Consider the following 18,130-nt stretch of genomic DNA (forward strand, 5'->3'; position numbering starts at 1 on the left):
GAAATTAACAGAAAGTGCGCGCGTAAATGCAATTAAATAAAAATTAACAACTATAGCCAAAAATAAAACAACAACAAAAAGGAAATCCATGCGTGTGTGTGCACAGTCTGTTGCAATTGTTAGTGCACATGTATATTGTTTGCAATTTTTCGCTGCTGCTTGCAAATATAATTATCAGCAGTTGTTGTTGTTGTTCATTGTTTTGCATTTTGCAATCTAATGCAAAAATACAACAATAATATTACAGCGTATATTCTTTTATTAGTGCCAGGGACATGAAACAACACGAAAGCGCAAAGAATTGAGCGTTAGCAAATTGTATTGAATTCTATTGTTAATGACGATTGCTATAAAATCACAGTTTAAATAGTGTGCTTATGTCATCAGCGAATTGTTTTTATGAATAATAGTCGCATTCAATTCTATTATAGCAGCTTGACATTTAGCCCTGGCAATGAATTTCGTGGCCAATTGTAAATTTGCCAAAATGCTGCTGCTGCTGCTGCTGCATATCAGTTAATTAAAATACTTTTATAATTTATTTTGCAAACTTTTATTATGCAATCTTAATACAGGCAGAACCTGTTTAAACTTGATATGCTAATCATTTGATTTTCGACTAGTTCATGGGACAGTAATTGGCTTCGAGTTGAGAGCCATTGTGGGCAACTTTTTTCTTTTATTTGGCATTAGGCATGCGCATAAATTTTTGGCCAACAACTGTAAATTATTGCTCATATTAGCTGGAATAACAAGTGGCTAACTTGGCCGTCATGTTTGACTTAAGCTTGTCAACAAATTTTAATTTAATGTAACAAATTTTTTGGAAATTTCTTCTCAAGGCTACTGCTTTTCGACTTTTAACGACAGACTTAACATTTTATTTGCCATTCGCATTTAAAAAAGTTCATATTTGTTCGAAACTTAAAAGCGCCGTGTAATCTAAAATTTTTGTATAAATATCTTACTTGCGGCATTGTTTGAAATTTCTTACTGGAAGCTGCTGCCACTTCGACACAAATTTATTCTGAAACGATTCAATTTTGTTCACTTTATAGGCTTATCGAACTGAAAATTAATTCTTTTGTTAATTGATTATTTTTTATTAGTTTAAAGCTTTAATAAATTACATAATAAACAGCGCTGATGAATATTCAGCTGATTTATAGAAAGCTGCCTATAAAAAAGTTATTAAATTGTTAAACTTGGAGTTGGAGGCTACAAACTTTGATTTAGAATTCATAAATTTGGCGGCCCAAAAAAATGCTTGTATTTAATAATTAACAAGTCTAAAGCTCATTGCGCACAATAAAGACGTCCGATGTGTATTATATATATGTTTGGAAAGTCTAGAGAAAGAAACTTTTGCCGTTAGCCTTTCACATTTTCGAAAAGCTTCTATTCCACGCCCCATCGCCTGGCTAAAGACTCAAAGTGTACATTGTCTGTCTGTCTGACTGTCTGTCAGTTGTTTATAGTTTTTAGTTGTTTATTATTATGACGAACGGTATTCATGTAGGCATGCTCCAAATTTTATTAATTAAACTTAACAAAAAGGCAGCAGCAGCAGCAGCAATAACAATTGCTGTTTACAAAGCGCCAAATGAGCTGTGGCCAGCTGGAAAAATAACAAACGCATATAAATACACAGCAATGAATGTGTATGGGTGTATACATATTTATTTTGTGCGAACGAAAATACGAAATTGCGTATTTTAAATTAATGAAAACGAAATTGCCAAGCTGTTCAATTTCAAGGTCGTGGGGGCGTATGTGTAATATATACGACACAAATATGTCAAATGCGCTGCTAATCCAGCCATATAAACATATATATGCATGCAGATTGATCTTATGTTGTTGTTTTTTAATGACAGCCATAGAATTGAATATAAAACAAGCGACAACTTTCTTAACTCAGGGTCGACGTCGTCACTGTCTGCGTCATAGCATGAAAATACAATAAACAATAAATTGCATTTAAATTTTCAACTAAAATATTTAATGCACAGTCTAGTAAAAAAACTGACATTGAAAATTGCAGCGCCATAAAAATTAGCGCAGACTGTTTAAATTTACTGAAGACAGCATTTTAAAAATTGATTGATTGCTGCGCTTAATTATAATATTTCAAATAAATTGCTGCCATATTTCAAAACAAAAACAAAATTTCGGCCATAAATGTTGAATTGGCTGTGTGCGCTTGCGGTACTTTTTATGATATAAGCCAAAACCATAATTAAAGTTATAAAACTTTCAACAATGATTTGTGTATTCGTAACTAAGCATAGATTAGGCATAAATCAAAGCAAGCTGAGTGCGAATTTCAAATAATTTTGATAGCTTTGCATTTAAGAAATGAAAGGCAGTAACCAAAACTGTGTCGACTTAAGCCAACTGTCTAATTTCCACGATAAGGTGTCAAGCTTTTCCTCAAAATGTGTTTGCTCATGAAAAATGGAAAACCTCTTTAGCGTTAGAGTGATAAATTCTCAAGATAAGTCAGTCCCAAGTACTTTTTGCCATTGTTGTCATGGAATTAGACACAGAATTCTAACTGGACGCTTGAGAATGTCTCTCTCTGTCATTTACAAACATAAACAATTAAACACATAGCTACGTTTTTTTTTTGGGTTGGTCAGTTAACAAACATTAGAGTTGCCGCTTGTGCATTTAACGTTCTCACCTTGGGGTAATTAAAGTTAATATTATGCTATTATTAACTGCTTTGCTGTTTAATGATGATCGCATATAGAGAGAGAGAAGTGCTGCGCTCTTGGCTTAGTTTTATTATATAGCAAATGATTATTGAATATCGTTAGCGGTAAATGTTTTATAGGTCAGTAGGAGTTACCCAGCCCTAAGGGTTTTAGCTACTAAAATTACAGACTGCATTTATTAATTACTAACATTTTGTTTAATTCCTTTGCAGATCCCAACGACTATATCCACATTGTTTTATGCACACTAAACGACTTCTAGAGGTAAGTGTTTTATCTCTTAGCAGCTCTCTCTCTCTCTCGGTTGAAAATTAATAAATAAAACGCACAGTTAGCTATTAAGTATACAGACACTAGACGATGGCGCATTGCATCATTAACGCTAAGGTGGGGAGGTGGGGATGTGTCTATACCTGCCACATGCAGCAGGCAGCAGGCAGAGATACTTACCATGCTGCATGCATCTTTAGAGTGCAACGCAACGAGTGAAACGGCGTCAAATTGCATTTAAATTGAATGAAATTAATTTGACATGCAAGTTGTGTTGAGTCAAAAGCGACTCGACTGAACTGAACTGATCCTCAACTCGACACCTCTCTATCTCTCTCACTCTCTTTGTGGCATAGCTTTCAACAAAGTGTTATAGTTACACGTGTACACAGCTAGAGATACAGATACACAAACCTGCATCTGTAAGATGCGAACACAACGCATGAAAGCGCAGCGGCGTCTTCTGCTGCTGCTTCTTCTTCTTCTTCTTCATCTCATGCACATGTCGAGCAAAAATCAAAATGACAGACGCAGTTGCAGTTGCTTTGCTTTGAAACAGACCCAGGACCGAGACCCAGACGCAGCCACTAGATACAATAGCTAACACACACACACACACACACACGCACAGCTACATGCATATGCGTGTTTGAGTGTGGGGGGTTCGCTCTTATAAATAGCCACAGAAATGATCTATGCTTATAGCTGCCGGGCTGTTGTTCCTGCCCCCCTTCCCTGCTCTTCGTCTGCCTAACGATCTATCTATAAAATATATTTTTCATCAAAGTTTCAAACGGAAACATTTCCCGTTGCAATGCGTAGGTGTTTGTGCTTTTTATACACTCTCAAAAAAAGAGTCATGTGTGTTAGTTGATGAAACCAATTTATTAATTATTGCTGCTAATTTAAAAGCATATTGCTTAAGCAATTAATTTACATTTTACATTATTTTTATCAACTCTGCAGTGCTATAGAATTTCAGAGTAATTCAAAATTAGTTATACAGATACAGCAGATACAGACTTTTGTATTATAGATTATAAATAATTCTTCTTCTTGGTAACTTTATATTCCGCACTAAAAGTTCCGCTGCAGCTTGAGCATGCTGAATTGAAAACCTCTAGAGATTTCTGTGTGAATTTCTTTGCAGTGTATATAAAATGCAGTGAGCGCTTTTTTTTCAATTGCTTGTTTAAGCTATTTTCGCATTCGATTTACTTCATTTATAACACTTTGCTGGCAGCTTTTTCTTTTCGTTGTTTCGCCTGTTCTGTTGATTTTCCGTTAGTGCCATAATTTCTTAATAAATAAAACGAAGGCGTTTGTTGGCGCCTCAAGACTTTTCGGCTGCGTTAGCTTTATCACAGATATGTATCTATCTATCTATCTTGCTCTAGAGCAATGTCTAGGCAATGACTTTGGGGCCATGCAAAATGAATGATTGCTTTGTATTTCAGTTGAGTCTGTTGTTTATTGTAGTTGGCTTTGATCTGCAGTCTGCTGGGGACTGTTTATAAACGAATTAAGCTAATGCATTATTGATGCCAATCGCGTTGGCATTTTCGGGCGTTTAATCGTATGATTTATTTGAAAATGTTTATAGAGTCGCTTGGCCGCAGTTAATTGAAAGCAAACTACAAACTGCAGAGTGCAAACGAAAGGTCAGTTGAAGTCGCGCTCTCCCATTCTCTCTCTCTCTCTCTCTCTCTGTCTCTATGCAAATGCCAGAGTAAAGCAGAATTTAAAGAAATCAGCGAAGCATGCAATGCTGCAGCTCCTCGTCTGCTTCTTCTTCATGTCTTATTCACACGCACAACGCCCAAAATGGCAGCAAAATTGCAACATTCGCATGACAGCGCCACCTATCGTGGCACAACCATTGTATTGCTCAAGTTTTATCTAAAGTGCCACTTCATATAAGTATACATTATTGTTAGTTTGTTGTTGCTTTTCATCTTGACTCGGTTGTTGTTGTTGTTGCTGCTGTATTCGCGTAATCAGGGTGTAACAATTATGCGTTTTGAATTGCAAGCTGTCAGTTACGAATTACAATACATATAGTAGATGCTAAAAGAGAGATACAAGCGCGAGAGCGCGAGCGCAGTTAGCTTAGCTCTCGCGCTCTCGTCACGTCTTGCATATTAACTGTACTCATTTGACTGTAGTCAAGCTAAGCTTGCGCATGTGTGTGTGTGTGTAATTTTGATATTATACGATTAGCTCAACTCGCTCTCGCTCTATGTTTTTCGCTCTCTCTCTCTCTCTCTAACCCTCTAACCTCTGCCTTGTTTTCGTTTGTTATTCAATTTCATTTGCTGTGGTTTTTAGCTATGCACTCGCAATTTGCAATTTATTCATGCCTAATTAAACGCCATAAACTTGGGCTCAGCCATAAACCGAAAATATTCAATTTTTAGAATGTTCATTGGTTAAATAATGTGCGCACTCTATATGGGTGTAACCCATGCCGCCGCCGATACAAAAACTACACAGTTCGTTGCTCTAACAAATAGCAAATTAATAAAAATAATATAAAAGAATTTTTATTGTATGCTTTTAAAGATAAATGAGGCAGACCAACTGGCATTTGTTGTCTATTAAACAAATAGCTACCAAATGAGCAATTTATCTTGAACATATGCGCAAAATAAAATTAAAACGAACAATCTCTGGCTTGTCTTTTACAAAATATTGCCCCACAGATTGATATTCTTGCCAAGCAGTTGCTGCAACTGCAAAAGGCAAATTGCATTAAAGAAGAAGAAGCAGCATGAACAAAGCAATATAAACAACAAAATGAGTTCACGAAGTAGCCAATCATATCATCATAGTGACGACGTAAGTCAGTCGTGTCTTGTTAAGAAGTGGGAATAGACAGAAATTTGCCCGATGTCTTATTTGCGCTTCTCTGAAACTAATGAGTATGTGTTCTGATTTAGTTCTGGATGAGTGTAGCTCTAGATACGATGAGTGTGTCGTGATGTTGTAGCGTGGTGTAACAAGTTGCAAGAGTGTGTGTTGTGTGTGTGTGTTTCTGGATTTCTCTGTGTTGTCGTATTCAAAGTTGGCTGCAGTAAGTGAAAGAAATCTATATATATATATATATATTTTAGCATTGTTGGCTCGTTTTTATGACTAAGGCTCTTGTTGTGTGTATCTTATATGTTAAATTTTTTGATAGTTCTGTGTGTGGGTTGAATCGTGTTACTAGATTTTATTACTGTACTTAATTGTTTAGTAATTTTAGAAGCGAGAGCTTGGGAAATTGCATGTAATGTTGTGCCCAGATTAACGTGAGATCAGCAGTGCTGGCCAGTTAAGGATTAGTGTATGAGAGATGTAGTAGGAACGAGACTAGGTGTTGAGCTGTTCAGAGGACGTTATTCGTTTTCGGCTTGCAATTCGTCGTGATGCTTTTGATATTTCGTATGCTATAAGATATTGGTTTGTGCTTGTGACTTTGGCTTCTGTGACTTTATGTTGTGGTTTTGTTAGGCATGTCCTGAGGCTGCTTTTTATGTTTATAAATCAATACCTATATGATTATTGTATACTAGAGTGGCACATGATGTGTTTGCATGATGTCGGGTGATGGAGGGTGTATGTTGGGTTGTCAACATTGAATCCTTGTGTGTTTCTGATATGTCGCTTTTGGTTGTTCTGGGTTGTGGGACCTCTCGTAAATGTGTGTTGTCACTGGGTTTTTGTGTCTTGGATATAGGTTATAGTTTTCGTCAAAGCTAAATCACATTCTGCGTGCAATTAGGTTTAGGTGTGTGCATGTATATGATTGTAGCCGAGGACTTGTTGCTATAATGTGATGTTATCAGTGTAGACCACCAGTAGTTATTTCATACCATGCACAATATTTATGGAGATCTGATGCTTTGTAATGGAGTGTCAATTTGGGTGGTGTTGTGTGTTGTGGGGTATTATAATTACATATCCTTCTTGATGCTTTTGTTCATCTATTGTAAATCTTATTGCCTGATCCTGGCTGTGTGCCAGCTTTGGCGATTGAGCAGGCCAGTTCATCCAGCTTAAGCTCAGAGAGAGAGAGAGAGAGAGAGGGCGAGAGCGTAGAACCAGAAACCAACTGCTTAGTCATCGAACTTGGCCTAATGCAAAACCAAGCGCTGGCACTGGCACTGGCACTGGCTACTGGATGACTCAGCCTTGGAAAAATTTTGCTACCAGTTTACCAGCAACATCTTTGATCAGTTTGCCTTTGCCGCGTCCGTTGCATCTGCCTGTCCTACTCCATTTACTTTATGTACTGAGATTTTGTACGCTTTATGCTCAGTCATGGCTTTGGGGAAGATGCTGAGACGCTGACTCTGACTTTTGCTTTGGCGCAACGCCCTCAACTGCCAGTGCCCTCAAGATAGACATGTGTATCTTATGGATGCAGTACCTACACACATTCCTTTGCCCGCATATATGCACAACGTATGTGTGTGTTCGCTCTCAATTAGTTATTCATAAAACGTGCTAAAAAAAAAGGCGGCATTAAAAACAAATAAGCAGCAAATGTTATACTCTTTAAAAATTCTAAGTAGCAGACAAACTGACAGTTTATCCTTTTGGAATAAAATTGGAATAAAATTATCCTTTTGGAATAAAATTGGAATACACAGAGCATTAAGGCTTGTTGCAAAATTATGAATTTCAGCAAATAGATATTTCTGTTTTAATAATAAATGTAGAAGACAAACCTCCAGTTTGGAATAATTTTAGTCATGTTTTAAGACTTTTCACAATCTCAGCAAATAGCTTTTGCTTTTTCATTGAATTAAGCTCTCTGTTATATCTCTCTATATAAATTCAATCTGTTCTGCTACTGATACACATACTTTATAAGAAAGAGCAACAAATCTGCCCTCAAGTCTGCACCGTCTGCTGTTGATTAAAGCCCGCATTGGCATTGGCTACTTATACCAGCTGTCTGTCTGTCTGTCTAGCTGTCTGGCAGTCATCCTTTGGTATATTGTGTCTGCTGCTTTGACGAAAATTTTGCATGTCATGTTGTCATTATGTGTTACCCCTTGCGAACCTTTGCTACACTCGACACCACCAACCACATTGTAGTGTGGAGAGGAGCTTCTCGCATATCGCTAAAGCTTAAGCACTCTGTCCTGACAATGTTTGTCTACTGCTTTTGCTGCTACGCCGTATGTACACTCATATACTCTCATATAGGTAAGCACTTATCATTGGGCTTAGCTTCACGCCTTTTGTCTCTCAACTGGCTTAACGCGGCGCTTTGTTTGCTTTAGCTTCATTCAGCCGTCAGCTATACATATGGCCCGCTCTTTTGTCTTACCAATAAGCTTTTAAATGCTTGTTCAACTCTCGCCATATACAATTGCATTAGAATAACGTATCTAATGCTTAACATTTTGATATAAATGCCAACAAATCTAAACGCTATGCTAATGAAAGTTGAGTTCTCTCTCAACAGGCCATAGCCATAGGTACATCTATCTTTCTAGTTCTGTATACAACGCATGAGCATGCCTTTATACAAACATGGCTTTATACCAAGCTATGTGTAGCTTATTGAGTCAAGTTACCATGTTTAGGCATAAATTGACGTTCTCTAAGCCAAACACGTAAACTGGTTGCAAGCCATGGGGCGCGCCACACAAAGGGGGTGTGAAGTCCAAACAGTGGGTTGCGCTGTTCTATGACTGATTTCTTTAAGTTTGAAGTTAGACAGAGAAGAGAATTCTCGAGGTCAGCCACTTTTGTTACAAGCACACACACACACGAACACACACATAGACATTATTGTTGTTGATGTTGCTATTCTCAGGCACTCACTTGACCAACATAAACTCGCATCATTATACACACATTTATAATTACGTTCAAATTAGTTGGGGCATTAGACTTTTGTCTAATCGTTCGCAACGTTCTAAGTCAGGCTTTCTACTTTTTAATAAACATATCGATAGTATCGATAAGAACTTTAATCAAGTCAAGGCGCATTCATTCACTTGTTTAAAGTATCTAAAGTTACTTTCAAATTAGTGGGTGCATTAGTCTTTTGTCTAATCGTTGGTAGCGTTTTAAGTCAGGCTTTCTATTCTTGTATCTATCGATAGTATCGATAGTAACTTTAATTGAAATGTTTTGAAGTCCAAAGTCAACACGAATTGATTCACTTGTAGCTCTATGTAACAAAGTTACTTTCAAATTAGTCGAAACTTGCTTTCTATCGATATATATATCGTTAAAGCATTAATTGAAATGTTTTTAAGTACAAACTTTGACACATGCAACTGAAACTTACAAGCAGCTTACATTTGTCTCTCTATTGCCACAAGAGTATCTAAAGTTTTGCCTCTTTGCCTTGGTTTTTTTTCTTTTGCCATTTGCTAGTTCTGAGCTTGGCGCGCTGTCCGGTTTCGCAAACGTTGCATTTGTTGCTGCTGGTTGCTGTTGTTGTCGTGTGTGGTTTTTACTTAATTTACTTTACTGTTATGTTTTGGCTTTCCGCTTGTTAGGCAAGCGGCAACAGCAGCAACAGCAACAGCAATTGATGTATGTATCTGTTAGATACTTTTGCTGATTCTGTGTGCAATTTTTAGCGTCACTCGCCTCTTGTCTGCTGCACTTGACATTTTCTGGGTGTGTGTGTGTGCACAGGCGTGGGCCAAACAATTTCATAACCGATCCGTCATGCCAACTTATAAAAACAAGTAAATCCTCAATCAAAATGCCAAAGGTTAATGCCAAACAAATTTATAAAATTTATGTTATGTTTTGTTTTGAAACTTATGCAATGCAGCGCGTTAATTGTTGCTGCAACAATTATGAACGTCATAAAAATTATAACTTGCCAGCTTAAATCAATAACGATTTTGGTCTTTTATTGTTTTACAGCTTTGATTTTTATTGCAGCAACTTTCAACAAAGAGTTTGCTTTATTAGAAGCTTGACATAGATTGCAATTTATCAAAGTTTTTTTTATGCGCATTCCGTATACTTAAGCTCTTGACCCAAATCAACAAATTATAAACCAAACGATATATATCAATATTAATTAAATTTTTTTAAATTTACAGAATTTTCCTATTGACAATAAACAACATTAGCGCATTTTGGTAAGTTACTTTTTAAATTTGAAAATTCAATTTGCATAGCTGCTATCAAATAACTCAATTATATGCAACACTCAAAGTTGCAGCAGCAGCAACAAATTATTATTGCATAATGTTAAGCAGCAACAACATTAACATATTTGCATATTGTTGTTGTTATTGCTTTGCTGTCATTTTGTGTAGCTAAATGTAAAAAGTAGTCAACAACTTCCGTTTTCAAAGTGCAAGCAACAAAATTCGTGGCGCAAGTTGTCTCAAGAGTGTTGCAAGAGACTCTACTTGGGTGTTTTTTATGATTATTTTGTTGGGTATCTGTTATAAAAAGCGAAACGATTTCCGTTTGATAAAAAGCATAGCCAACTTTTTTAATTGCAACGCGTTGCGGTGACAACAGCAAGTGGCAAGTAATAAAATATGAGAAAAAAATGAGCTACAGCAACTGAGCGCGAAGTTTGTACAAAACTAGCAAATTGAATAAATATAAAATAAATTTAAAAATATCTGTTAGTTGCATAGCGAAAACTTTGAAAGTTGCTTTGTTGGCTTAATCAAAGCTTATAGTTATGCTATCAATAGATTTAATTGCTAACTTTTTTATGTACGTTGAGCCCATGCACATAATCATTTTTAATAGAGAGTAGTGGAAATGAAATGAAAGGCAGAATATGTTGGTGCATTTAATGCTATTAAAATATTATGCACAAACAATTGCCCAAAGGCAAATGGCCGAATGCCCACATGGCTCAGTTCTTGGGCTAATTGGAATTAGAATTGACGATCGAGTCGAATGGACGGCCGTCAGCAATTAGCGTAACGCTGGACGCACCGCACCCATAGAACATGCCCCACGCCACTTGCTGCCAACATAAAATCATAGCCCCAAACAATGAAAATTTTATGCGCTCTTGCTCTCGATTGTTGCTGTTGTTGTTGTTGTTGTTGTTGTTGTTGTTGTGCTTTGGCCAGCGAAGCGCATTAAAAACTAAACTTTTTAGTTAGCGCATCTGTTGCACATATGTGGGGGCATGAATGAGCCAAATATGTAGCAGCTGGGGCGTGGCAACGGCTAAAAAGGGGCAGCCTAACGATTCCATGCTGCTGCTCACTTTAATGGGTTTTTTCCTCTTTTTTTTCGAGTAAACTATTTGTTAGCCCAGAGGCAAACATATTTATTTTTGCTCACACACACATGGAAAGAGACGCCGCACATACAAACGGCGACATTAACCTCAAAACCTTAACATATAAGCAGCAGCAACAATAATAAAAACACAGCCTACGCATGCGCCAATTTGTTATGCCTGAATCTTGTTGCAAGACAAAAGACACAGCAACAACAACAACGAAGCTTAAACACTCTTTGTTAACAACAATAGCAACAACATTTATTTGTTACATATGGCAACGCAAATTGAATTCCAACACACACACACACACGGCAATGTTCTTAATAAATAAAATGGGCATAAGGGGCGCACTTGGGGCCTTGGGGCGTGGCACTTGGGGTGTGTACGAATTTAAATTTTTAACATGTAACTCATTTTTAATGCAAATAATATAATATTTTCGTTGGCGGCACAGCCAGGCACGCGAAATGGGTCAGAGCAGGCAGACCAGGCCCAGAGGCTCGAGTTTTGGCTTTGGAGTTGTGGCAAAAAGTGAGCGTGGCTGGATTGATTAAATAACCAAGAACATGTTTTGGTTGCTGGTTGTTGTTGCTGCTGTTATTGTTATTAATGAAGAAATTTGACAGACTGACATTGCTTGGGGGGCGTTGCTGATGGATCTTGTGGTATAGAGCGTGGCTAATGAAGCAAGTACGAGTTGCTTTAGTTTGTGTTGCAATTGCCAATTGCAAACAATTTGTAGAATGCATTGTCAGCAAGTAAAGATACAGATACAGCTACAGTTTGTGCAGTTGCTGCTGCTGAATTGGCAAATTTGCAATGCCAAGTGTGCAATTTTCTATCACTAGAGCTGGCAAAACAGTTACAAATTGAAGCATTCTTCAGCGTTTGATAAGTCTATTGACTATGATTGAACAAGATACAAGCTACAGCAACCAATTCGTCGATTCGTATCTTTAGATCGGCAACAGTTAGCGAAAGTAGACAAAAGCGCACCGAAATTGAAATTGAAAATGTTAATGAACACACACAACACGAATATTCGAACGCATAGATACAGATACACGCCATGTTAGTTATAAAATTATTAACAATTGTGTTTGTATTGCTTTCATTTATATTCTGCCGCAAGTGCATTGCCAATTCGTTGTATTTAATTAATTTTATGCTTTACAATAAAACTTTATTTTTTCGTGAATTATTTTATCACGAAACTGCGCAGCGCTAAAAATAAATTTCACAGCTAATGCAGCAGCAGCAGCAATTGTTTATTATCTTTAACTGAGTCTTGGCAATACCAAAAATAGTTTTCATGACTAGCTGATTTCGTTGCAATTTGCACGTTTCGTTGTACACTGCACTTGAAATATTATTTATTTATTTATTTATGGCTTTGCTTTCCTTAAATTATGCACCACATGTGTGTGTGTGTGTGTGGGTTGCATAGAAACTTTGCCACTTTTATGGCAGCTAAGCGTGTTAGACGTGATTTGGGTTTGATTTATAATAGTCTTAAATTTAGTGTTCAATTCTGTACTGTCAAAAGATGACTTGGCCAACAGCTCTTGGCTAACAAACATAAATCGAAACATATGTGCATAAATTTGATTGTTGCCCCCACCCCTTGCCCGCCACTTGATTATGACACAATATTTGACAACTGACGGCGCTTCGAATGTAATGCAAACAAGTGAAATCATGTGGCTGCATCTATGTGTATGAATGTATCCGCCAGATACATTTCGTGCTACCAAATTACCGAAAATGCATTCAAGCGCAGTTACATCACCGACGCCGCCGCGTCAATTTATGAGCTGCTGGCTGGGCAACCCACAAATGTAAGTGGCGACTCGTCGTGGTTACGCTTAACGTATCTGACGGATCGCTTGCAGCTCAGTGAGTGCGCAACGGGCGACACTTTCAATTGCACGCCGTCGGCAATCCTACTTTCTCATTAAAGCAGCTGCAGGGGGTGCGGGGTGGGGTGGGGTGCGCTGGCTTTTCTTTAGTCACAAGCTATGCTTTGATTTTTTCTCTTTTTTTGTTTTATGGCTTCTTTGGGGCGCTACAATTTGAATGTCATTAGTGTCAACGGCAAAGCGGCTGGGGCTAACTAACTAACGGTGCTTTGAGGGGCAGCAACCCAAGACAGCGCCCCACCCCCCACCCATGTCAAATAATTGTTGCTATGCACAAAAGTTCAACAATTGAGCATATATAAGAAAAGAAAACTTAAATTTTCATTTCATAGCTAAACAATTTACCATATAAAGTAAATAAAAGCCAAATTCTTAAAAGTTGCAGCTCAAAGCGTATTCAAAGTTGGGCACATTCAACTTTTGTTACTTGTACTGCTTGCTTATTCAATAATAAAAATATTTGCTAAACAAAAAGTTTTATTTTAAATTTATAAAAAGTGTATTGAAACTTTAGCATGCTCAACTTTTTTCACTTTTAGTTGTAAAGTTTTGTTGCTATGTAAAAAGCTAAAAAATGTAGCAATTAAAATAAATAAAAGCCAAATTCTTAAAATGCGTATTTAAAGTTGGGCACATTCAACTTTTTGTTGCTCAGTCAATCGCTTGTATTTAAAAAAATTTCATTTTAAAATTACAAACTTCGGCATGTGTAACTCTTTTCACTTGTGTTTGTAAATTATTAACATGTTTGCATTTAAACTAAATAAATCTCAAATTTTTTAAAGCTCAAAGCGTATTTAAACTACCGCACGTTCAACTTTTTTACTTGTACTGCTTGCTACTTTTTATTTACATAGTTAATCGCTTACATAGCTTGCATTTAAATTAATTGTTGTCAAACATAAAGTTTCATTTTAAAGTAACAAAAAGCGTATTGAAACTTCGGCATGTGCAACTTTTTTCAGTTGCAACTTTTAATTTACGTGGTCAATCGGTCACATCGCTTACAGTTTTTTTCTTTCTTGAATTTAAATACAATTTTAATTTGAAGTCACGTTAAACATTTATTACAATGTCATTTTCACTTGGTCTTCATGCTTTTGTTTTTATATGTCACGAAAAACAATCACTTTTCTCTTTCTTTCGTCGCTTTTTTGCACTCATTATTTTATTTTATTTTATGCTTTTTTTTTCTGCTGTTACCGAATCTCGGAAAGTGTCGTCAGTGTCATGTTAATTTACACGACCATTAACACCGCTGCGCTGCTTATCTAACTGAGCTGCCAACTACAGTTATTACTCATAAGCATTGTGGACTGGGCTTTGTACTATTTAGAGCTAAACAAACCCAAGCCATTGTTCTCTGTTCGCAGTCGCAGCTGGCGCCAGTTAAACTAAAATAGTCATAATCTGAGAGTAGCTAAGTTGATTTCACTTGACTGATATCGTTGCGGCCTGTAGCTGCTTAGATTCAAATCGGCTGATAAATATTTAATTAGGCATTTTTGCCATAAACAGACAATCGGCGCCGCTGGCCCTGCTGGCTCCATTAGAAGAGAGTTGCGTGTGAAAAGTAGTTCAAAGGCTTTGGCTTGGCTCTCTGCTAATTAAATATTAATCCAAGCTGCAGCGTCAATGCAACTTCATTGTAATGCAGTTGCAGTCGGTTAGTTGCTTTGATTACGCGCCAGCGCCAGCGCCAGCTGCTAATGCTGTTAATTAGCTAAAGATAAGTAGCAAGACAATTGTTGGGCATTTACAGCGCCTGGACAGGCCTGGACTGTCGCCATTTCTCAAACATCTTGATACAATTTATAGCTAAATCGTCGGCATCATGCCGCGCCAACTAGTTCTAGAGAGTTGCCGCTTAGACTTGAATGTTAAGCTGGTAAGCCAACTGGCTTGTTAGCTAATTATCCATGTGCAGCGTAGTTCATAATTATATATCTGAAAGTCCAGCGCATTTTATATAAAATGCAAAAAGATCAAACAAACTTGCAGTCAATTCAAATAATAGCAATTTGCCAACTACAGTTGGTTAGTTGGTCATTTGGCCTGCAGTTAATTATAACAATTCGAAAGTTGTGTAGTTTAATTGTTGTTATATGCAAATGAATGTCTGCAGTCCACTTTAAGTGCCAAGTGTTGAAAATCTTTGGCTCATAGGATGGCACATTGGCTTACAGTAAAGCTGGCGGACATTATAATTAGCTGCGAAACTTGTTTACAGCTATTGACAGCTACTTGCAACATTTGCAATTATGCAACTCACTGATGTTCTAGTCAAACTATTTCAATGATTTGCTTATCGCGCAGACTTGAATGTTAATAAACCCACATAAGCTGCCCGCTGTCGCTTTTAGTGTCTTAATTGTGATAGATCTGAGCTCGTTCCTTTCTCCCAGCTGCGACCTTTCGAACTCTCGAGCTCAATGACAGCGCCGCATGCAACTTTCTAAAGGCAGCAGCGCGTTGCCTGCTCAAGCGGGCGGGGCAGCCATGGCTAAGCTCGATTTCAACATAAAGAACTGAGAAAATAATACTTGATAATTATTAATTAGTAGGAGGGCATAAAAAGCGTAGCAAAACGATCAACAAATACCGGGTCACATGCGAAGCGTAGAAAGACAAAAGACGCGACAAACTACAAACAAAAGCAACGTAGGCCGACACTTAAGTGTGTGCAAAGGAATGACTGAGTGTGGCTGATGATGACTCCAGCAGAAATTTATATGATTGACCCGCATAGCAGCAAGAGGCAACTAACTTACCCTACCCTATAAAGTGTAGCAAAGTGTAGCAGTAAACTAAAAGATACTTTTGGCTCGAAGTGAAGCTGCTTTTCAATTAAAGAGCTTAAGATTTTAAATAGTTCTGCTTCTCATTGTGCCACACAAAGCGTATTTAGTAGTCGTTCATGCCCACTTTTGCACTTTGTCTGTTGCGCACAATTAGATGGAAGCATCTGCTGACTGCCACTGCCACTGTGATGAATGTTAATTGAACCACAATCATTATAGTGAGTGGTAAGTACTTCAAAGTGTAGACTGTGACAAAAATTGTTGCTCGAGCTGCTGCAGCATCCTTGACGGATGTTGCATGCCACAGCGCTTCGGCTGCAGTGTGGGCAGCAGCAGGTGTTGACTGCTCACAGTCGATTATGCATGGCAAGATTTGATATGAAATTAATACGTGTATGAGTAAAAATGTATCTTGTATCTGTTTGTTGTATGTTGCAGCTAATGAAACTGGACACCCCCTCAATAAACAACAACAAATGCTTGTGTGATGCGTAGGTGGGCAATAAATTAGAGAGCTAAATTGACAATGATGATGATGTTGATGACGACGTCGCCAAAGCTCATGAAGATGCTGATGATGTTCTTAATGACCGATTGACCCATACGGAGGCGGCCATGTGAAATGCATTACAAATAAATATATAAAACTATATAGAGACAACACAGCAAACGCAACTGAGCAAAACAAACAAAAAAGTGAAAGAGAGCGCAAGCGCTAAAACTTCAATTGAGAGCGAGTGAGTGAGTGAGAGAAGCCGTCGCCATGGAATTCGAGTCCACGGAGCAGGATGTCATGCTGGATGGCAGCGATGATCTGATGTCTACATCAAACACATCCACAAATGGCGCTGGTAGCGACACAAATGGCAGCGCCAAGAAATCGGTAAGTAACCAAACCATAAACCCAAAGATTCAAGGATAGAGCAGCTGAAGTTCCAACAGACATTTATGGCGTTTATTAATGCGAATTGCTAGTCAGTCAGTCAGTCAGTCAGTTAGTCAGTCAGTCAATGCTGCAGCTTTTGCTTTCAGCCCAAGTCAACTGTCGACAAGACACCTAAGAGGTTTCAACGATCTGCTTCAAGTGCTTTGACCCAACCTCCCACTTAAGCACTTGTGGCTACATGTTCTGCTCACTTCCGCTAACAAAAGCGTAGCAATAACTATGAGCAGACGTTGGGCCACACTTGACTGCCACGTAAGCCAAATGGGAAGAGAGAGAGAGACACACAGTTCTGTGAAAAAACAGTAAAGCCTCAGCTGAGATTTTCTAGCTAATTTCATAAACTGAAACATAAACTGAGCACATAAAAATATATTCTGAGCCCAACAAGTTGAAAGTTATAAAAGGCTTAGGCACTCAAATTCGATTGAGCTCAGCAGTCTAAACGGACTTTGACTTGAAGGTCGTTGCCAAATCTTTTGAAGGCCCACATTTTTGCCATATGTAAATGCAATGAAAGGCAGTTCCAAGGCCTGTCGCAACTGTCAGCTTAAGCTCTCCGACCCAGACGCGCATTTACTTAATAAGCTTTAAATAAAAAAGTCTCTGACTGGAGCTGCCCACTCAGCCACTAACTTGAACTCACAGCTGGAGTGCGGCTGCAATTGAAAACAATTTATGCTAATTACAGCGCCAGTTATTGCTAATTTGATTGCTAATTTGTTATTGTTAATTTGAATTAATTGCAGTCCATAATATCGCCCGATCCGACATCGTATGTGACAAAGGCGCGCGTAACGCGACCGACACCACCGCCACCCTCCAAGAATCCAATGCAATTCGTACAGATCAAGCCGTGCAATTTATATCAGTCGGCGCAGCAGCAGCTCAAGAAGGCCGAGGAGGTTAAAAAGCTTAAGGAGGTGAAGAAGGAAGAGCCCGAGGATTGGCAATGTGTAAGTAACTTTATATGCTTTGAACTAAACTCGGCGCGCGAATCGTGACAAATTTCCAAATCGCTATTTTAACTACGAATCGCGCGCGCTCAAGATAAATGACGCACAGACGCGACAGTTGGGCAGGGCAGGGCACACACACCCAGCATAGCAAAGCATTAGCTGTTTATGGCCATATCTCTTGGTTACATATATATATACATTGTAAGTCTGGCTGCTCCAGTTTGAAGCTTGAACGTAACGTGGCGGGGCACGTCGCTGAATTTGGACAAATGATATTGCATAATC

At 38.1% G+C, this 18,130-nt stretch overlaps 1 protein-coding gene across 4 annotated transcripts in view; it reads left to right on the forward strand.

The window, feature by feature from the left end:
- Positions 1-18,130, forward strand: part of LOC108603315 (uncharacterized protein CG43427) — a 47,681-nt gene that overhangs the window by 17,503 nt on the left and 12,048 nt on the right. For all 4 annotated transcript variants that reach the window (XR_001915291.1, XR_001915292.1, XM_017992023.2 and 1 more), the window contains exons 4-7: positions 2,933-2,984; positions 10,061-10,099; positions 16,382-16,826; positions 17,636-17,842. Coding sequence is in view for 2 of the 4 variants with exons in the window: in XM_017992023.2 (XP_017847512.1) it covers positions 16,707-16,826; positions 17,636-17,842 (327 nt within the window). In the remaining 2 variants the exon portion in view is untranslated. The remainder of the gene's footprint in view (positions 1-2,932; positions 2,985-10,060; positions 10,100-16,381; positions 16,827-17,635; positions 17,843-18,130) is intronic.

The sequence above is a fragment of the Drosophila busckii genome, chromosome 3R, assembly GCF_011750605.1.
Source record: "Drosophila busckii strain San Diego stock center, stock number 13000-0081.31 chromosome 3R, ASM1175060v1, whole genome shotgun sequence".
Classification (NCBI taxonomy): domain Eukaryota; kingdom Metazoa; phylum Arthropoda; class Insecta; order Diptera; family Drosophilidae; genus Drosophila; species Drosophila busckii.